Here is a 23,105-nt window from a genome sequence, read left to right as displayed (position 1 = left end):
TGGGGATTTTTGGTTTGGTTTTTTCCACTAAATCTCTTTAAAAGACCTATTTGTAGGCTTTTGCATAAAGTTACTTCAGATTCTTTTATTAATTGGATTCTCTTTTTCTTTAACTCCTTTCCCAAATTGGCTGTTGGAAGGGAAACTTAGATGCTTCAAGTTCACTTCCTTATTTCGATAATGTATGTCAGTATAGGTTATAAATAGTCTAGAGAAAGTGTTTCTTCCTAGAGTCTCTTTGTATCCAGGTATCTAAATGTGATCTGCTTGCTCACACGGCACCACCATCTGAAATGGGTTAGTATGCTCCTGTGAATTATCTTAAGAGAGTCCTTAAGCCTTTGAAACTTTGAAATTTCTATTTAGTAGGTATTTATGAAATCATTTAATATTGGGAGGCACTTCAAAACTGACCCCTTTCAATAAAATTTTCTTGTTTAGATTCCAGTCAGCCTCCTTGAGTACAAAGCTGCTGTATTAGAAAGATGAGTAGCAAATAATATTTTGAAGTGATATATATACTTGTTTTACATAAATCAATGTTCTTGGATACAATGTATATAGTTCTTCTGTATCTGATCCTTCTCCCCTGAAACAGGTTCACAGTTGTAAGATTTCCAGGAAGTGAAAAAAACCCAAAGAAGTAGATAGGCTGTTTTACAATACTTTTTAAAAACTTGATCAAGGGGAATAAGAAGAATATAGGGCTGGCCCAGAAAGCTCTATTGAGCAATCAGTATAATATAACAGAAAGACTTTTGGTGAGGACTTGGGACTAAAAGTGCAATTCATAAGAGCTCAGCAACATTTATGTGTTAACAACCATGGTTACAGTGTTCTGGCGTTAACAACCATCACAGACATGGCCAGCAGGGATGTAGGTAACGTGGGGCACTTCCTTAGAAGAGTGGTCAATGATGATGCAATTGAAAATGGTGGGGGTTCTGTTAATTTTGCTTTTATGTTTCTCGTTTCATTTTCTTTTGCTTTAAACTTACGACTTAACAAGAATGCCTAGTGGAACAGTAAGTTTTAGGTTCTGTAAAGTAGATGTTGAGAATCTAATTTCAAGAAAATAGGCACTTTGTAGGGTAGTAAACTTAATGAGTCATTCATTTTTTTCTTTAACCCCTGAAGTATTGATGGGAACAAACAGTGGGTTTGTATCTGGTAGGTAACCAGGCAATATTCATTAATTGGCAAAAATCTTGAAGTAAACCTAGTTTCTTTTACTGTGTCTTCTCTCATGGAGTTCTTAGACTTATACATTGATTTTTAAAAACTACTATATAAACTGATGTTTGTCTTTGGACTACTGTGTCACATTTAATCTAGAGCACTGAGGATTGACGAGATATCAAGTAGTTTGTTTCAGTAGTAATGAAAAACAGGCTTTGATAGATGTATTTACAGTTCAGGAATCTCTTCAGTGATGGATACGTAATGGCAGCTTGAGAGTATTTTACCTGCAATTATCAGGCAGTTACTGCAGGAAACTAGTATTGCTGAAAATATTGTTTACCCTCTCAGAAAAAAAAATAGCATAAATATCGTGGTAGATGTCTGAATACTTGGACAAGTTGCTTCTCTTGTCTGAATCCTCTTGGAAGTTTGGGGAGTAGAGAAGAACAGAACTATGGTCTATTTTTAACATAACTAGTGGGACTTTGGTCTTAATTTTAAGAAGAATAAATCTTTCAATGCGAGTGGGCTATAGGCAAGCTTACTCTGCTAAGTAGTTATCATCTTATTTTGATAAATAGAAATAATACCAGCTATGCTATGTTAGCAAAACTTTTAGTGAAAATATTTGCAAATCGCTGCCTTTGAAGATAAGGACACACTTGAGACAAGCAAGAGGACTTTAAACCTCTTGAATTTTTAATAAGCTATGCTATTGCTGTAGTGTTTACAAACCATTAGTGAATCCAGAGAAATTCAGGTAGGTTTAATGCAGGACCTTTGTGTTCTACATGTGATTCAGCTCTCTACTTTGTTCTGAAATGATAAAGCATAGATTTTACTTGGCAGTATATTGTATTGATACTTTGACAGCATAGTTAACTGTGGGTCTGCTAGTAATAGAATAGTCATAGTTTGAATGTAAACAGTATTTTAAAAGTCTGTTGATAAGCCACTGTGGCAACTGGAATGGCCCCAAAATTCTTAGCTCCAAAATTACTCCACCAGGGAAAATGTTGCTCTGTTCTAGTAGGGGGGAGCAGCCACAGCAGTATTTTGGCTCTACAAGCATTCTGGAAAAGGACGGTAGTATCGAATTGTAGTTATGATTTGAGATTCTCGGGGGTTTGCTGTGTTGCAACATTGACTTGTCACAGGATATGCTGTTGATTAATCTCTGCAAAAACTTGGCTATTCCACATCTTTTCCTCATCCCATTGTATGGTTAGTGGGCTTTTTCCACACAGTGACAGATTTTGATGTGTTGGGAGGAGCTGCAAGTAGAAAACGATATTTTTGCTGCAACTAAGAAATAATGAAAAACTTACTCTAGGGGATCTGTGAATATCAACCAGCGAAAGAAGTAAGAACTTTCACAAGCATCTGGAGATCCTAGGGGATATCTTTAAAAGCCACTGGGATTAGTGGTTACAAAGAGGCAGGAACATGTTCATACAGCATGGCTAAAATAAGTTCTTATCAGTTCCACCTTTGTTAAAAATCTTTGAGCAATGAGTCCAGGAGATCATTAGGCTAAAACTGAGCTAATAGCACAAGTGCTTCAGCTGACTTACCAGTGTTAGCAGTTTGTCTGCACAGAGCCCTAGCTGTTTATCCAGTGAATTACCTAGAGTGCTACAAATGGAAGGTAACTGTTTTAAGGTTTTACCTGGATTATTTTCAGTGGCTCTCATAAGCTTTGTTCTTCCTTCTGTCCCACATGTACTGCTGTGGGGCCACAGTGAAATGCAAACAAGCAATCTTGTTTCTGGGGTTTGTCTCTTCCTGTGTGAGAGAGGCTCAGTCAGGCTGTGAGCTGGGCCCTGACTTCTGCAGGTCTGGCTACTGAAGTCCATATGGATGCGTTTGGCTGTTCTTATGATGAACATTAGGTGTTTCCTTATCAGTTTGTGCATCCTGAGTCAGTTCTGTTTTAGAGATAATTCTTGCACAGGAAGAAGGTATCTGTTAAATTAATACTGATAAAATTATTACTTCAGTGATAATTTTAAATGCAGTGGCTTCTGCTGAGGATACTACTGAAGGGATCCTTCTTTACCTCTGAGTTTCCTATAATAGCTGCTCTTCTCCAAAGCCTTTAATCTCAATGTGATAGGAGTATAAGCTTTTGGAGGCTTGCATTAATCAGGCTATAAAACTCGTTATTACTGGAAGAACATTTGTAGGTTTACAGATTGGTGCTGTTTCAACAACATGCTAAGATTTGATTTAATGAAAGTTTTAGAATGACTGTCACTCACTGTTTCTGTTTCCTGACTTGTCATTTGGTGCTTTGCTTTGGTTACTGCATTGCTAATAAGGTTTCTACTCATTTAAAGAAAACAAAAAAAATTAGGGAAACTTCTTTAAAAGACTGAGTCACAAGCTATTGTAACAGTAATTCAACGAGGAAGCAGGTAGAATTTTGCGTGAAACGTGGAAATGTCTACAGGTGTGTTCCTCTCCCATCAAGTCTGAATACTGAGGTGTTTTAAATAATGAAGGTTATTACTTCTGTTAATCTTTTGAGCTAAAATGACTTTAAAAAACCACACAGTTAGAATCCAGATCAGCTGCTGGGTTCTGAATGCAAAGTTAAGTGGCTTTATCAATAATGCGAATGCTATAGTGCTATGTGTAAGCTTGGGGAGACAGAAACGTTTTTGAAACACCAAATTTTTGCTCATTTCTGAAGCAACTGAGGCTCTTATTCTTAAACATGTTCCAGGTATTTTAAGAGTAATGCAACAGTAAATTTTGAACTTATTTAAGTTCTGGACTATCAGAGATCACTGGAGTTCAATGCACAGTTTACAACTGATAAACTGTGGTGAGTTACAAGTCTAGCAGTTTTACTGCTGATTGTCACCTAATGGTGTAGACTGCGCAATATTTTCTTGAGAACGGATCCTTAAATACAGTAAAGCTAGCAGCCTCAGGCTGACTTTCACATATGAAGCATCTGGTACAAAAATAGCATTGCTTCATATTGTAAAGTGTTTAATATATACAAACTTGTTACCTCCTGCCCCCCAAACACTGACGTGATTCTTCTGTTTTGGTATTGATTTCTACATAGTGTAAAAAAACCCCAAGAGCTTGTAGACTGTATTCTGATATTCTTTTAATTTATTTAGTGTTCAAGCTTGTGGGTTCATGTCACTTTCAGAAGGTGACAGTGCTGGCTATGAATTTCCCATTCTGCCTCTCTCCCACTAGTTCTGTTTGAAGAAGCTGTATAAACAACTGGGGCTCTGGTAAATTAACAGGATTCAAAAATTTACCTTTCAAAATAAAACAGTTAGATCACTGATCCAGCTTCATGTGTTTCTCTACAGCATTTGTCTCAAAAAAAAAAAAAAAAAAAAAGTGAAAGGATGAAATGGAAGGAGAAATACGTTAAACTGATATCCTCACAGGGCAGAATGATGCATGATGGTGTGCCCTAAAACTACTTAAGATTCCACTGCTGCTGTGAAGTTGAGGGTGATGGAGACAGCAAGAAAAAGTTTCAGAGAGAAACAACAGTTTGGGTTTCCAACATCTCACTCCAAAGCGAAGCAGCTGTAACTCTCTAGCTTACTATATCTAGAAGACATCAGTTTGCAGCACAGCCTCAAAGGCTATGTAATTTATTTGGAAAATTGTGTTTTGAAAGCTTTCCAATGTTTTGATGTTTTAGGTATCTGCGCATGCGTTGTGTGCTTTCTTGCTCTCTCATGCTGATATTTTCTATTTGTTTTCAAAGAATGACAAAATCTTGAGACTTGGTTATTTTCCTGTCTGTTTGGTTTTGTATTCCAAATATTTTTTCAGGAGATAATGGGAGTCTGATACAGCTTGTGCCACGTTATTATTAGTTAATTGTAGAAGGAGTAAACCTCTCTGAGAGGCTACATGGAGAGTGGTCACAAGCAACAAATACGTTTTTCTCAACTGAGTTTAATACTAAACTTTCAGTAATACCTGCCAGTAATTGGTATATAGCCTGTGGTGTGCATGTTATATCAAATTCTCTTAGGGATGTTATCTGTTCACTGTGTATACCAACCATTTTGACGTGGAATATTTGGTTATATGGAGGGAAAAAGGTTTCCAGAAATACTAAAGAAAAAATTCTCACATGCTACATTCCTTTTTAAACTCTTTTTAGTATCTTCTAATCCTGATGTTTTCTTTCCTTTTTCAGACTGAAGACTTGAGTCCTCTTCTCCTTCAGTAGCTATAAAAGTGAATGGCAAGGTCTAGTTGATAGCCAATAGTAGCATTTAGGCAGTATGCCTTGGCCTGTGGTAAGTAGCTGGAAGGATTGGGCTTATACTGCACTCCTGTCAGTTTCCTCTTATTGCTGACATCACCAGTCCTCTCCTACCCAGTAAATACTATTGCTGTGGAAGGACCAGTGATCAGACCTCCTTACTAGGGGAAGAGGAGACTTTGCTGTACACTGAATGCTTTGGAGATGATTTATCGCTCACATTTCTTCCTTTCAGTAAGAAGAAAGGGAAGCATTCTTGTTCCTCCCATTGCTCTCAGAAAGGTGCTTCAGGAGATGAGGTTTCTATTATAACCTGAGCTCTCTCCTGAACTGCACAGTAGAGGCACTCCACAAAGCATCAGGTCAACAGGCTTGTAGGTTGCTCTCCTGTAACAAGTGGTGCTGTTTCTTCTCCCTCTTCCATGCTTACGGACAGTGATTTTTGTAGTAAAAGGTAGATGTATGGTGCTGCAGGCTGAGCCCAAGTCCATCCAGATACTTGCTAAAGACAGAGCTTTCTTTTTTGTTCTGTCCAAACATTATCTTCTTTGTCAACTGTGGATAGGTTTTATAGGTCTTAGCTAAATTCTCCTGAAGGTAAAAGTTGTCTTTCTTGGGCCTGTGGCTGTTCATGTTTGTGGAAATTTGCGTGGCTTTGCATGTGTGGTGGGGTTTTTCCTGTCTTCCTGTAAAGCAGAAAGAAATGGAATTGATCTTTCTCAGATGATGATACAAACCAATATTTGTCCATCTCTTTAAAACCTAATTTGCTTTCCCTGTTGGTCCAGGTAAGGTAGCACAAAACTATTTTAATAGAAACTTGTTTTTATTGTAAATGCTCGTGTTGGTACACAATGCTGTAAAGGTTCACTTTTAAATATTTGTAAATTAATTTGCTCTACCAGGTAATTACTGACTTGAATTTGACTGTTCACCTTATTAAAATCATAAGTCTATAAATCTGTGCAGGTAAATGGGTAGGTATGAAAACATTGGTGATATTATGTGGCTTATTTCCCTTTGAGGTTCTTCCATTTAACTTCTATTTTGCATATTCTATTTGTATCTGTACTGCATTTTGTTATCCTTCTTCCCTGGAGTAGTTTTGCTACTGTGTTTAAGGGTGTATGTATAATCTGCAGATAAGCTAAGCGTGTAGTTCAGGTGTCGTTGTTGCAGTAAGCCTTTACACTTAGATAGGACTACTAGCTTTAAAAGTTAGGGTCATCATATGGAGTTCATTTTGATGATAGTTAATTAAGTGCAGTGCTTTCCGGTCTTAGAAAAACAAACCCAACAAGCTGGAAGATCATAATGCAGAGAGCTGAAACTTAATGACTTACATATTGAACTTAGACTGTTCCCATTTGAACTTGCTTGCTGATATACTTGAAGATAAAAAATTAATATAAAGGCATTATAGAGTAGCACTGGTAATGTGGGGCCGGAGGGTCATACAGTACCTTTCTTTTAATCAGATATTGGAAGGAAGAAATTCCACTTTAACAACCCCAGAAGAAATAGTTAATTGAAGATTTTAATGCACCAGCAAAATTTTTGAATTTTCGAGTAACAGTTTTAGGATAATAGCTATTCTTATTTGGTCATCATTTGCCAGGGAAATGACATCATTGTCTGTATTTTACAGTTACTCTGTTTCTACTGTGGCCAAATGGCACAGTTCATTTAACCACAGTGTGCCCGTCTTGATTGCAGCACTTCTTCATTGCCTCCTCTTGACTGGCCTTTACCAAGCCATTACGGGCAGTGTGAACTGAAAATAGAAGTCCAGCCTAAAACTCATCACAGAGCTCACTATGAAACAGAAGGAAGCAGAGGAGCAGTAAAAGCATCTACTGGAGGACACCCTGTAGTGAAGGTAGGAAGTTTGGCTTTCCTGAATAGAAGATAATTTAACTATATAGGTATTTACAATGCTGTGAATTGTTACCTTGTGTGAAGCTTACAGTCCTTCCTGGGTAAGATTTTCTCCTTTAAATGTAACTTGTTCAATACCAAAGTTAGTTTTAGATGTTAAAAAATTTAGTTTCTTATAGCACATGTGCAGCATAAAAACATGACGCAGTTTTAGGTTTGAATGGATTCAGCATGAACTTTAAGGAGGAAGGAGTGTGCATGGGTGCAGGTAAGAAAAGTCACAATAATAGATTGGCTGGAGCTATACTGAAATATGATACAGCTTCATTTGAATCAGAAATCGTCTCTCTTTTGGCGTTGAGACAGCTTTTGAATGCTGTAAATGCCCCTTGTTCATGGTTTTATTAAGATATTTCTGTGAAATGGTAACCGTAAATTCTGTTAACCTTCACTTAAATGTTTGGCGTTAATTAAACTTGACTCTCTTTCTTCAGTATGAACCAAAGGTTATTACTCACAGGTTAATGGTAGCGATCTCCTTTAAAAATAAGACATCACCTAGTTTCACTAGACTTGGACGGGTTATCTGTAAGGGCGAGTAAGACTTGTTTCTTGCTTTCTTTTTTTGACATAATTGCCATTATCTTAACAGAATCATGCAAGCTTTGTTGTCTCTTAGAATATTTTTGATCAGTTTCAAGAAGATGCGGTAGTGCAGGCAGCAGTCCTCATCTGGCTAAGAGAGGGTGGTGAGACACTGACTGTTTTGATAATTGGTACCTGCCATTAACAGTTGCTTTGGCCAGGTGCTTTAGCTAATGCTAAATATGCAAAATGCTAATGGCATCTAAAACGTATTATTTAAATTCTTTGCAAACACCATCCAGTTATTGTTGAGCTCAGAATTAGATGTAAGGTCCTGCTAGATTAGGCTTGGCATTCCTGAGAAAGCTTTGCCATCATATTCTCTTTGAAGGGAAAGATGTGCAGGTTTGCTATAACTGTGTGCACAAGATCTGATATGCTTGTCTCTGATGCTCAGAGTACAGGTAGGTACACAAACATCTTACTCTATGCTGGGAAGACTGCTGGATTAGTTAGGGCTAGTCACTGATGTCTCCTCTAACATCTGTGGTGTCAGATGGCTCGTGCAGCTTGAAAGGGAACCCACCCTCTCATTCACTGGACATGGGGAAGACTGTGCTGAGGAACTGTGGGACTTAAGATGTCTTGCTTTATCAGTTCGCCACATCCTTGGATGAAAGCAATGTCTCTCTACTTATTCACCTTAATCTTGCTTAATGGTCTTTATCTTAATCCCAAACCAGGTTAAGATAAAATGTTACTGTTCATTTATAAGTCAAATCGGACAACAGTTATAAAATCTTTATAAGACAAATGGGGGGGAGGGGAGGAATTAACCTGATTACATTAAGGTTACAGCAGGGTTTGTCTTCCCTCCCCCCCATCCAAGTTATTTCCCGTTCTTTTCCAGCAAATTAGCAGTCACAGTTTCAGTCCTTAGTCTTTATCACTGTTGCAGTCTATACATTAAAAATGTATTTGATCTATTTATCCTATTCCAATAGTTGGAAGGAACTTATCACTATTTGGGACCAGATGCAAAGCGCTAATGGGATTTGCATAATCAGTCCCCGTTCTCTTTCTCCTACTCATACTGTAGTATAAACATGTTATTGCCTTTTCTCCTTATAGTTTATTCCTTCTCCCTGGCAAGCAAATTCTGTCATGCTTTGTAACTACGTCAGTTTTGGAACAGCTCTAATGTTACACCTATTTAAATTCTGCTAGTACGTCTTTATGTGTCTTGGACTATCTGCTCCTTTTTTCCTTGCCTAAGCAATCTCCTCCCTCCAAGCTCTTCATCTGATTAATTTCTTCTCTCAACCTGACACTTATTCATATTCTTTGGGCTATTTATCAAACTGTTTCTTCTCTGATAGCTTACCATGAACTTCTTAATTCTTCCCTTTTTCCTCTTAAGACTTTGTGTCTTCCTTTCTGTGTCTTCCTTTCTCTCCCTCCAAAAAAGGGCTGGTTGTCTGCACCCTGTCTTCTTTCTTGTATGTCTGTCTTTCCTTATCCTTCCATTTTCGTTCTCAATCTGAGCTATTCATCCAACTTTCATGTTCCCTACACAGTTGCTCAATGTTTTCCTTCTCATCACAATACCACGGCCTAACCAGCTCCAACTTTCTGCTGTTGTCAGACCCACCAGATTTCTTTGCGCAGTAGAGGCAAAGGTCTAGTGCTTATCAGGGAAGTCTGTGCTGCAAACTAGGGAAAATTGAGGATGCCTGAACTAGGCTGGAATCTGAAAGTCGTCTGGGCACGTTTCTTCATATGGAGCGTTGCATTGGTTTAGTGGTGCAGAACAAGTAAACACAACTTTCACATGCAAAGGTGCTGGCACTGGAATTTAACACATCATTAATAAGGAGAGAAACTTGAGAGATTTTAGCTGACAAAATAAGTCTCTGCTGAGCTTTTACGGACTGCATTCAAATTATTTACTTTTTTTTCTTCCCCTGTGTGTTTGTATCTTGCACTAATGTTTGTGTTAAAGGAACTTGTTTTGCTGACGTTTATAAGATTTGACAAATATATGTAGGCTTTCTTTTGCTTACAGGACTAGATGCTTCTAAGCTGCAGTACTAGCTGCAAGTTAGAAAAAAAGCAGATCTGTAATCTATGTGACTTACACCAATGATTTTAAACGCTATTTATTTGCATTAGAAGAATGCTGTTTTAAAAATGGGGAGAATATTTGTGTCTGACAGCCTCATGCTTAAACACATGGATTATACTATGTGTCTCTAAATTAAAATGAATACAAATGGAAATCAATATTTTATTTTGCAATTTGGTCTCTTCCAGCTGTAGAGGAAATTAATTGTTGTGCTTGATGAGAGAGACGAAGTTGTTACAAAACAAAACATTGACATGTATTAACTTTTTACTTACTGCTGCAAAAAAACAGTTTGCTAAGGGCTGAGTTTGGTAAAAGGTAAATGCTGAATAGCTGTGAGCAGATGAAAATTGCTTTATTTAAATAGAAAAGTGAAATCTTTTCCAGCACTTCCAGAAGCTTGTTATCCAAATCCAGTTCATGATATGCATTACTATTTGTTACAGACTTAACATTTCTTTTTGGTGCTTGTAGTTTTACACTAGTCACTTCCATGTGCGTGATCATTGCAATAAAGTACTCAGCATTTCCTTGTGTGAAATATCTCTGACCCTGGTTAACATACAGTTGAGAAAGTGAGTGACTAGAATAGAATATTTCAGTTGGAAGGGACCTATGATGACCATCAAGTCCAACTGCCGTGTCTTTGGGTACCTGGAGGCCTGTATGCTTTTGCTTGCTACAAAATTTATTTTGCTCTTGAACGTTACTGTATAGAAAGCTAATGCATTTAATTTCTGAATTGTGAAACCTCTGTAGTTCTGTATGTACAGTTTTGATGTATTTAATGATTTTAAGACAGGACATAGCTTCAAGCCATTAATCTATTACTGCATGTCACTAATCTATTACTAATACTGTACCATACCTGTTGCTAGGAGACTAAGCTTCTGACAAATTTGGCATCATCTGTGAGTACGTTTAATCAGCTTATTTCCAAATGTGAGGAAATGAAATGACTGGAACATCATGCTTTGCTTTGTACAACCATTGACTTTAAGGAAGCAGATTCTGTAATGAAATTCTCTTGTTTTCAGTTTTTATTAATGCAAAATAAATAGCAGATACTTGCCATCTTGATTTCAGCTTTCATGGCAGTATGTTCCAGCTAATCCATGTGATCAGGAACAATATTTTATCTTGGGAGAGACTCTGCAAGATAAAACACTGACAATTTTCACAGGGAAGGAATAAATAACTTGGAGGAATGGTTAGCAGGAAGAAAGGTGGCATGCTGAGCTGCTGTCAACCAAATTGCGTGGAAATTTTGTATTGCATTGTCAGAAGACATAAAAAGAAAGCCTCTGAGTACTGTCTACCTTTACCATTCTAAATCAATAGGTTGGAGTATGTACTTTACCCATCTGTGAAGCCTGTTAAACAAATAGCTGCCACGTTTCATCTAACTCTAAAGGAATGATTGTCACTGCTTGAATTTCCCACCCTTCCCATAGGTCAAGTTGTACATGATAAAAATAATGTTTACGCTTAAAATTTGCTGGAATGAGATTTTACCGTTATCTAAAACAGTCTCTTCATGAGACTTCACTTGGGTAATGCTAATGATCAAAAACAGAGCAGGAAGGCACATGACAAGGATCTCTCAGGAACTTTTTTATTTTTGTATTTTAGCTTTCTGATCTGAAATTACTTTCCTTTTTAAAACAAACTTGTTTTGTATATTGTGTTCCTTCTCTCATGTCAACTTCTGCAATTTTCTGAGTTTAAGTATTTTAAACTTAATGATCTCTTTTGGTAGTAAATTCCACAAGCTGTGTTTGTGCTCAACAAGAAGCATTTCCTTTTTATCTTTTGTCCTGTTACTAATGAGGGTGATCTACATTATATTCTTCTCGATAACTGTACAATGTGATGTACTGAGGGACTGCTGAGCTAACAGTTACATTTTAGCACCCTTTTGTGTCCAAGGAGATCTGTCCTGGGGCTGTTTACCACAGAGGGAATCTGTTCTAGATGTGAACTATGATAAGGGTAATTTATTCTAAAACTGATGGTGTATCTGCAAAAGACACTGTACAGAATCCACTTGTGCATGCACACAGGACAAATTTGGGACAGTGGTAGCTATTAAGAATTTGCCTGTACCAGAAGGGTCTTTTTGCCATACTATGAAGGGCTTAAGGGTAAAATCATTCATCAATTCCTCTGCCATAGCAAAATAAAAACTAGTTTATTTAAATGGTGTTATGCTTCTAGTCACCGACAAGTAAACAGTAACCTCCTGCGTGGGGTTTAATGGAGATCTGTGAAAGAGGGACTGAATGTCAGCTCTGTTTAAAGTGATTGCAGAGCTTGAAGTCATGACTGAAGAGCTGCAACAGAAGAAAAAGTAAACTAATTGAGCTAAAGTAAACTAATATTGAACTACTTTGAAAATTCTGAAATGTGAATATGTCCTCAAAAACTCTGCCTGAGTTCTGGTGGAAGAATCTATAACCTACAAGAGAGAATCTAACCAAGCAATGCCAGAGATGATCTGAGAAAAATAAACGCACAAAGCTTCCTGGCCTGTAATTCTGTGGCTGTCACCTTCTCGCAGGTGCTCTGTGTGGCCAACTCATGTAACTACTTGAATAACAGGTGTAATATCAGAGTTCTCCCTGGTCTCTGAGCCCAGTAAACAGCACGATTTTTCTGTGTTTTGTAACCCTTCCCATTCCTCCTACCTTTCACTTTTCTATTCTTAATTTTGCCTTGAATTCTTCCCCATTTTGTATATCACTGGGCTGTATCCCAGCTCCAACTGCCTACTGTTGTTTGGGGATAACAACCCGCAAAGAAATCTAGAAGGCAGAAGGTAGGTCTCAGCCTCTGTGAACCATGTAATGGGCTATATTGGGAAAAACATTGACCTCTGGATAAGACTCTAAAAATACATATCTTTCAATCACAGTTTGATGACTACACAGGCATCTTCTGCTCCAGAATCCCCAAAATGGATGGTAAAAGCCATGTTGATTCATCTACTATATATTTGAATATTCAGTCTAGAAAATGCAGTAATTAAAGTGGAAAAACATTTAAAACTGCACATGGGATGACACATTCATCTGCTTTTTGTATCATGTTTACTAAAATGTGAAGTAGTAATTTTTTTCCAAAGTAAAACTAATTTATGACGGTTTTTTTCTACACATTATGTGGGAATAACCTGTTTCTTTCCTGGAAATGCTTGTCCAGAAACTGTCCATAGCATAATTTGGCACTGGGAGTTGGTATTTCAGGAATAGCAAATTTTTTTTCAACAGTGTAGAGCTAACTGCAGATGGCTGGTGTGTTGTGATGGCTAGTGTGTTGTGACTGACAATTCTGCACTGTGTGAAGTTGTACTATTAGTCAAACACTATTTTAGCTATGAATTGATCTTTTTTTGGGTAGCATAGAATGGGACAGGAGTCCAAGCTAAAACACTCTTCAAAATATGCCTGAAATTAGTATTTATAATACTTTCAATCCTGTCTGCAAGTAGTGAGTGAGTGTTTAAGAGTGCAAGATTTCAGAGATAGAAATCCAAGTTTTTAAACCTTGAAGGATGTTCTGTACATTGTGTAAACATATGGTATTATGACCAGTAATGCACTGATATTTGCAGTGACTTGTTTGCTTTAGTCCTTTGCAGGACCAGTTTGTTTTTGTGATGAGCTTTAAAACATTTTTAAAATTGGACTTGTGCCACTAAGAGTTTATTAAAGTTTGTTCCTTTTATGTGTCACTATCCTTTGTCAGAATTGCAAAAGTCTGTACTATATTAAAGCCTTCAAGTCAATCCACTCCATAGGTTTATTTAGCAAAAGAGGAAGGAGGATGCTTTTTTGATGCGCATGCTTTTGTTTCACAGTTGATGGAAAGGTACCTCAAACAATCAAGTGATAGAAAATAGTACTGCACTTCAGGAAGGGGAAGTAGATGTTATTTTGGTTTAACATATTTAATTTCAAAATCAGAAATGTAACTCTTTATAACATTATAACCTTTGCAGAATCAGAATGAAATAAAAAAAAAAATCCCATGTGCTGTTAAGACTTTCTGAGCCAGTGGTTGGGGTATTGTGTAATAGGTCTGAATGGAGTTTCTTCCATTATTTTCTCCAGTTTCTTTTTAACAGTCTGTTGAAGATTATAGGGCAGCAGTCAGTGCACCTCTGCAAAGCCACAAGGGTTGACTGTGGTCAGTCTGACTTTTGGTAACTTCCCTAAACTCTAATTTAGTGGTTTCATATATATGGCTTGTTTCAAGCTTTTCAAAATGCAACTCTTGATACATTCATGGTAAATTGTACTACTGGTGTTAGTCACTCTGTGTTTCAAATTATGTTCATCTTCATGCCTTTGGATCTCTGTCATCCCTTACTTTTACTCCCAGGTCATGGTTAATAAGTGTGCTATTCAGCTTGGCAGAGTAGCCCTTCAGCTTTTAAAGCAATAGTCTTCATAGTTCTTTAGGAAAACAGCTGCACAGCACTCGGAAGTGAAAAGCAGAGAAATGTCTGAAAAAAGTTTGGTTCTTCCGAGACATGCATCAGTGCCTCTGATATTGTTGTCCAGAAGCTTCCAAGCTTGTGGGTCACATCTCTGTTGCCTCAGAGGGCAAAACATTTCAAAGGCCTGGTTTGCTTTTCTCCTTTAAATGAACATTTAAAATATTATTTTACTTTAGAAGTGGACTAAAATTTAATCAGTGAAAGTTCTTATATATATTAACACTATATATATTCCATTCTATCTTTACTCATACAGTATCTTTACTTCCAAAGTAAAAATACCTAATTCAAGAGAACAGCTTTATCTTTCCTTTCACCTCCATATAATGGGGCCTTCGTTCGCCTCCTTTGCCCTCCTTGCCTTACACCCGTAGAATTGGGGGGTGTTCTAAGGAATACAGAAATCACTGAAATGCATCCAGCTGCCATGAGACTATTAAGGAGTAAATAACTAGTTACAACATGCTTTTCATATCAAGGCACTGAAAACCCTAGCACATCTCCATGTGAAGTAAATGCTTAGTAAGTGCTTATAGTTCTTTACACAGCTGGGTATTTCCTTCCCCATTCTTCATGTTTGAACTGAGGATTTTTATAGGGACACTGGTGCACTTGATTAACAACTCCAGCTTCACCGAGTCTTGTTCTCTGACGTTAATTCCAGTTTTTTCCCCTGACGTGTCTTGTATTTCAAGAGTATGCCCTATTTTTAGGGAGGCCTATTTGTATGTAAAAGCTTTCTTTCTAATCAGCCTACTTTACCAATTCAGTAATGCCATAAGCAGTGAATTAATTGTGCAAAGACGAAGCAGCACTAAATTGTTGATAGAATCTTCATCTTCAATTAGCAAGCAAAGAAAAGGCACATAAAAGATAAAACATGAGTATTAGACCCCAGTGAAGGTTTGATTAAACATGGCAATTTCCTCATAAATTCTAGAAAGTTCTGCAGGGAAATTGTATTTTTTAAACAATCAGATGGGTTTTGGCATTGTCTGAATGTAATTAGTATCATAGTATTGCGTGGTTGCTGAGCATAAAACTTAGCTAATGAAATTATTTTTGTAATCTCCACACATACCCCCCCCCACAGTTTATTTCCTTTTTTTTTTTTTTTTCTCTAGCTCTTAGTCTGAAAGAGTAGGCATGTGAAACCCTGACATCACTTCTGGATTTAGTGACACTAATTAAGTATTGGGGTTTTTGTAAATAAAGGGGGGGTTTGGTTCAGAAAAACAGACTATTTCAAAGTGTACTAGTATTGTCTGATAAGTACCTGTTTACTGTGCGGTGTATGATTTCTTAAGACCTGAGAAAAATATATCTTGTGGATAAATATCAGTTACATTTGAATAGAGATTGGTAATACTTGGCCTGCAACAATAAATAGAAAACATAGACAGGACCTTCTGTAATTTAAAAAAAGGGGGGGGGGGGGCGGGGAGCAGAGGTAAAACTAATAAATATTAGAGACTAAAAAAAAGTTTTCTCACAAGCTTGTTGACTGTTGCAAGCTTTCCTTTAGGTCAGAGCACGGAGCTGATATGTGAGCCAGAAGTGACCCCAATATAACCTGCATGTAATCTGGAAAAATGCTAGCTTCTTCTTTCCAGGTTGATGCCTCTTATTTGATGTGACCTAATTGCTTTCCTTAGCAAGGAAAAGGTTCTCGCCGCAGCCACAAAATTCCAAGTTTAAATGGTGCTGATCAAACTTATCTATTTAGTCTCTAGTGTTACACATTTTTAATGATTTTCCATATGTGCATTAAGAACGTTTGAATGCTTTTGTAATATAAAATACAACTTCTTGATGATCCAAAAATTCTCTCTTTAACTTACTGCCTTTGTAGTTACTTAGTAAAAATTGTAAACTAAGTATTGACACGCATGCATGAGTTTACTGTGTGCTGTATAGTAACACGGCTGGAACTGCTTTGGCGTGAAGCTCTTCTGGCTTATCCTGTAATGACCTTCAGTCTTTAGCCTTCCAGCTTTAGTTTAACTTACGCATGCACTGACCTTTGCTATGGAAACGATATAGAAACACAAAAACAACTTGGCTGAGTTTCCTCTGCGAAGCGGTGGGTGGTGTATCAGTATTCTGTTACAGAGGAGGGTTTCCAGAGGTTGGTAGTGACAGCACGCAGTAACTTACTCGTTGTCTACAGCACACTATTTGCTGCTCCTGGGAAAGCGGTATAGCTGTTTTTTGAAGTAAAATTAGTAACTTTTTTCATAGTGTGCAGCTTTAGGATTGTACATTAACAGAGTAAATGCTGGAGGGTATACTTGAAAATATGCGTAGTGCTCAACCAGTAGTTTTAAGTTATGGTCTTTCTGTAAGTTACCTACAAGTGGATCTTGGGCAGGCTGATATTGTAGCCATTTATTGTAACGCGTCTTCGTTGTGGTGATTCTGCAGCATGTACCAGTAGTTTTGTAAAATGCTGATAATTTTAATACCTGTGGTCTGTATAGAGACACTGTGTTCTTACTTTTATATATTGTGTATCATTTACTAAGGTGAACTAAAAGTACAGATACTATGGCTTCACTAGGTATTTGAACAAAACGTAGTATCTGTTCTTTCAAGATAATTATGTAGGTACTTTCATTGAAGAACAATTAGCAATGTCTTTTTACTGACTTAAATGTTTGGTCTGTTCAACATACAGAATTGTGCATAAAGCAGATGAGGTAGTAAGACAGTGTCACCCCACTGTCAATGAAACGAAGAACAAAAAACTTTTTTTTTTTTAATGAGAACAAAACTTTATTTAAAATTAATGCATTTTAAACTTCAAAATATGTCATTTTTTCCTGATTTGAAGTTGATTTGGGGTAGTAAGTCTTTTTCATTAATCACAAGACACATATTGCATCAGTAATGTCAATTCACACTCCAAATATCTTTCTTTTGGGGGAGAGGTGACACCATTCCTAGGAGATGGAAAGTAGTTCAGATTCTGCGATAATTCAGTCTCCAGTTAGGACTAAGCGGGGTGGGCAGAAAGTTCAGCTTTGCTTACTGTGTAAAAGATTTTGTGTAGGGAGAGATCCCAGGCTTACTCTCATCAGGATTAGTCATATAATGAACTTCAGAATACTTCTACACTCTTCAGTGAACTGCTGAATGCACCTGCAGTTAAATAAGGTAGGAGTACTTTCAGGTGAATTAACAAAGCAATCCATCATTGTGCTTTGTTCTCAGGAACGGTATGACCTAGGTTGTCTTCAGTTATGTGGTGCTAGGCACAGTGTGGTGGTTTCACTGATGGCCTTGAATGATTATGTAATAGAAATTAGACATCCTCTCCACCAGCTATCGGATCATTTTGTACCTACCCTTGGCTCACTGGCCCCCCCAGACTCTTCTCTTTGATTACAGACACTGTAAATTTTCAATTTAACTCCGGCAGAATCCGTGTTATGCCTCAAGTTGTCAGCTCACTTACTAGAGAAGGCTGAAGGAGAAAATGTTAATTCCAAAGCACATGTTTATGTAATAAAGGTTGGGTTTTTTGTCAATTGTTGGGATTTTTTTGTATCAACCTGTTGCTTTTGATGTCCCCAGCTGCCTCAAGGTTTTAGCTAGTGCATAAGGCTGCTGCATTAGCACCCATAGCCTATTAAGCTTACTGTCTTTTTTGCTGTAAATACAGCTGTTGGAAACATGAGGACGCTGTGCAACCTGCTTGTTGCTTGCTTAGGACCATGATAAGTTTCCTTTTCATGTGGCTCCCTGTCGTGGTTTAGCGGCAGCTCAGCCCCACACAGTCGCTCGCTCACTCCCCACCGGTAGATGGGGGAGAGAATCAGGAGGGTAACGCTCGTGGGTTGGGATAAGAACAGTTTAATAATTAAAATTAAAAGAAAACAACAGTAGAAATGCAATGTAAAGGGGAACAACGAGAATTAAAAGAAAACAACAGTAGAAATGCAATGTAAAGGAGAACAACGAGAGGCGCAAAGCCCCGGGGGGGGGGGGTGGGGGGAAGGGAGGGGAGAGGGGGAACGAACCGCCGGAACAAACTGCCCGCGCCGCAGCCGCGCGCCGCCCGCTGACCCGACGCCGCGCCGCCTCCGTGCTCCCTGCAACTGCCCCCACCTCAATATATTGGTCATGGTGTCACATGGTATGGAATGAACCTGCCATTGGCCAGTCGGGGTCAGCCGCCCCCACCATGGCCCTGCCCCTCCCAGCCCCCCCCCGCCACGCGGCAGAGCGCGGGAAGCTGGAAAGGTAGCTGACCCCCACAGTGAGGAGAATTAACCCCTTCTCAGCCAAAACCAGCACATTCTCCACCCCTTATTCCATACCATTTACACCATGCCCAGGTCCCATATGATGCAATACAACCATACCAACCACCACCCCTCCCCTTCCCATCCTTTAACATAATACACAGACATCATTCCCTTAGTTCATGGACCTTCCCTGTACAATGTCCATTAAAAATGTCCATTGAGTTCATCCAGTCCATGACTCTGGGCTCCATCTGTTGTATCAGTCTTTCCGGGTGGGAGAGATGGTGTGTGGCGTTGGGTCGCTGCATACCGAGTCAGTCATCGTTCCATCACTGCTGCACGGCTTGTTTCATAGTTGATCTTCCATAGGTTGGGAGGCTCGTACTCTGGTATCATTGGTACAACACAGAGGTGACACACAGTATTATATAGCAGTTCACATTGTGCCATTCAGTTCATTGACTGTTTTCACCCAAAATCAAATCCCCTTGAGGCACACATCGGATTTCTCCATCCTCCCGCATCACCCACCAAGTGCACCCAGGTCCTCGAGCAAAAGCAATCCCACGAATGGGTTTGCCTTTGCCGGAGGCAGGAAGAACCCAGACTGTTTTGCCCAGCATACTTTTTGTGTGCACTACAGGGACTCTATCCCCTTCCACAGTACGTAAGGATTCTGACTGGGCAGGGCCAGCTCGGTTGGCAGATCCCCTCGTGTTGACTAACCACGTGGCTTTTGCTAAATGTGTATCCCAGTGCTTGAATGTTCCACCCCCCATTGCTCTCAGTGTAGTTTTTAACAGTCCATTGTACCGTTCAATTTTCCCAGAGGCTGGTGCGTGATAGGGGATGTGATACACCCACTCAATGCCATGCTCTTTGGCCCAGATGTCTATGAGGCTATTTCGGAAATGAGTCCCGTTGTCTGACTCAATTCTCTCTGGGGTGCCATGTCGCCACAGGACTTGTTTCTCAAGGCCCAGGATAGTGTTCCGGGCAGTGGCGTGGGGGACAGGATATGTTTCCAGCCAGCCAGTCGTTGTTTCTACCATTGTAAGCACATGGCGCTTGCCTTGGCGGGTCTGTGGGAGTGTGATATAGTCAATTTGCCAGGCCTCCCCATATTTATATTTCAGCCATCGTCCCCCATACCACAGAGGCTTTACCCGCTTCGCTTGCTTGATTGCAGCGCATGTGTCACATTCGTGGATAACCTGTGCAATAATATCCATGGTCAAGTCCACCCCTCGATCACGAGCCCACCTGTATGTTGCATCTCTCCCTTGATGACCTGAGGTGTCATGGGCCCACCGAGCTAGAAATAGTTCACCCTTATGCTGCCAGTCCAGATCCACCTCAGCCACTTCAATCTTGGCAGCCTGATCTACCTGCTGGTTGTTCCGATGTTCTTCAGTGGCCCGACTCTTGGGAACGTGAGCATCCACATGACGTACCTTTACAACCAGGTTCTCTACCCGGGCAGCAATATCTTGCCACAGTGCGGCAGCCCAGATGGGTTTGCCTCTGCGCTGCCAGTTGCTTTGCTTCCATTGCTGCAGCCAGCCCCACAAGGCATTTGCCACCATCCAGGAGTCAGTATAGAGATAGAGCACTGGCCACTTTTCCCGTTCAGCGATGTCTAAGGCCAGCTGGATGGCCTTTACCTCTGCAAACTGGCTCGATTCACCTTCTCCTTCAGCAGTTTCTGCTACTTGTCGTGTAGGACTCCATACAGCAGCCTTCCATCTCCGGTGCTTTCCCACAAGGCGACAGGACCCATCAGTGAACAGGGCGTATTGCTTCTCATTTTCTGGCAGTTGGTTATACAGTGGGGCTTCTTCAGCACGTGTCACCTCCTCCTCTGGTGATAATCCAAAATCTTTGCCTTCTGGCCAGTCCATAATCACTTCCAAGATTCCTGGGCGACTGGGGTTTCCTACTCGAGCCCGCTGGGTAATCAGTGCAACCCATTTACTCCACGTAGCATCAGTTGCATGGTGTGTAGAGGGGATGTTTCCTTTGAACATCCAGCCCAGCACTGGCAGTCGGGGTGCCAGGAGCAACTGTGCTTCAGTACCAACCACTTCTGAAGCAGCTCGAACCCCTTCATATGCTGCCAATATCTCTTTTTCAGTTGGAGTATAGCGGGCTTCGGACCCTCTGTATCCCCGACTCCAAAACCCTAGGGGTCGACCCCGGGTCTCCCCTGGTGCTTTCTGCCAGAGGCTCCAGGTAGGGCCATTCTCCCCGGCTGCAGTGTAGAGCACATTTTTTACATCTTGTCCTGCCCGGACTGGCCCAAGAGCTACTGCATGGACTATTTCTCGTTTAATCTGTTCAAAGGCTTGTCGTTGCTCAGGGCCCCATTTGAAATCATTCTTTTTCCGGGTCACTTGATAGAGAGGGCTTACAATCAGACTGTAATTTGGAATATGCATTCTCCAAAAACCCACAACGCCCAAGAAAGCTTGTGTTTCCTTTTTGCTAGTTGGTGGAGACATGGCTGCTATTTTGTTGATCACATCCATTGGAATATGACGACGACCATCTTGCCATTTGATTCCTAAGAACTGGATTTCTCGTGCAGGTCCCTTCACCTTACTTTGTTTTATGGCAAAACCAGCTTTCAGAAGGATTTGGACTATTTTCTCTCCTTTCTCAAAAACTTCTTCCGCTGTGCTGCCCCACACAATGATGTCATCAATGTACTGAAGGTGTTCTGGAGCTTCTCCCTGTTCCAGTACAGTCTGAATCAGTCCATGGCAAATGGTAGGACTGTGTTTCCACCCCTGGGGCAGTCGATTCCAGGTATACTGGACGCCCCTCCATGTGAAAGCAAACTGTGGCCTGCACTCTGCTGCCAGAGGGATTGAGAAGAATGCATTAGCAATATCAATTGTGGCATACCACTTGGCCGCCTTTGACTCCAGTTCGTATTGAAGTTCTAGCATGTCTGGCACGGCAGCACTCAACGGTGGAGTGACTTCATTCAGGCCACGATAGTCTACTGTTAGTCTCCACTCTCCATTAGACTTCCGGACTGGCCATATGGGACTGTTAAAGGGTGAGTGGGTCTTACTGATGACTCCTTGGCTCCTCAGTTGGTGAATGAGTTTATGGATGGGGATCAGAGAGTCTCTGTTGGTGCGATATTGCCGCCGGTGCACTGTTGTGGTGGCGACTGGCACCTGTTGTTCTTTGACCTTCAGCAACCCCACCACAGAAGGGTCCTTTGAGAGACCGGGCAAGGTAGACAGCTGTTCAGTTTCCTCCGTCTCCAAGGCAGCTACACCAAAAGCCCACTTGTAACCTTTTGGGTCCTTGAAATACCCTTTCCTGAGGTAGTCTATGCCAAGGATGCACGGAGCCTCTGGGCCAGTCACAATGGGGTGCTTCTGCCACTCATTGCCAGTTAGGCTCACTTCGGCCTCCAATACAGTTAGCTCTTGGGATCCCCCTGTCACTCCAGCAATGCTGATGGGTTCTGCCCCTATATAGTTCGATGGCATTAAGGTGCACTGTGCGCCGGTGTCCACTAAAGCTTTATACTCCTGTGGGTCGGACGTGCCAGGCCATCGGATCCACACAGTCCAGTAAGCCCGGTTATCCCTTTCCTCCACCCGGCTGGAGGCAGGGCCCCTCTAGTCCTGATCATGGCAGTCACAACTCACTTCCTGCAAATGTGAATCAGGAGTCCCTCTATTACACTTAGAAATAAAATCTGCACTTCTACTCCTCTGTCTGGGGACTTGTTCACTGGAAATTGGAGCAGCAGCTTTCCTGGAAGAGCCCCCCTGAGTGACTGTTCTTCCTTGCAGTTCATGCACTCGTGCCTGTAGGGTCGAGGTAGGCTTGCCATCCCACCTCATCATGTCCTCTCCGTGGTCACGCAGGTAGAACCATAGGGTGGCCCGTGGTGTGTATCCCCTTCTTTGAGCCAAAGGACGCTTATTCCTAACAGCTGAGACACTGCTCTGTCGAGGTGGGGAGTAGGACAGATCTTCTTTGAGTTGCTGGACCTCTTGGGATAGTTTCTCCACAGCAGAGACAAGCGAGGAAGAGATATTTGTGTCGTAATCTCGGAGTCTATCTATCACCTCTGCCACCGTTGGTGTCTCGTCATCTTTCCAGGACATCACTGCCAATGAGTTTGCATGCGAAGATGGTGCGCTCCGTACAAACTTCCGCCACATGGGTCGTGTGCACTCGGCTTCATCTGGATCTTTGGATGACCGTTGATCATCCAGGTCACCATAAATCACCTCAAACACAGCTAATTCCCTTAGATACTGGATGCCTTTCTCCATAGTTGTCCATTTTCCTGGG

The 23,105-nt window shown here is 40.4% G+C and overlaps 1 protein-coding gene across 4 annotated transcripts in view; it reads left to right on the top strand.

Moving 5' to 3' along the window:
• NFATC3 (nuclear factor of activated T cells 3) overlaps positions 1-23,105 on the top strand; it is an 81,710-nt gene that overhangs the window by 22,059 nt on the left and 36,546 nt on the right. For all 4 annotated transcript variants that reach the window (XM_064459346.1, XM_064459344.1, XM_064459345.1 and 1 more), the window contains exon 3: positions 7,157-7,319. In XM_064459346.1, coding sequence (XP_064315416.1) covers positions 7,157-7,319 — 163 coding nt within the window. The remainder of the gene's footprint in view (positions 1-7,156; positions 7,320-23,105) is intronic.

The sequence above is a fragment of the Phalacrocorax carbo genome, chromosome 8 (genome assembly GCF_963921805.1).
Source record: "Phalacrocorax carbo chromosome 8, bPhaCar2.1, whole genome shotgun sequence".
Taxonomy (NCBI): domain Eukaryota; kingdom Metazoa; phylum Chordata; class Aves; order Suliformes; family Phalacrocoracidae; genus Phalacrocorax; species Phalacrocorax carbo.
Note: the sequence above shows the minus strand (reverse complement) of the source record. Positions and strands in the feature narration are given on the sequence as shown.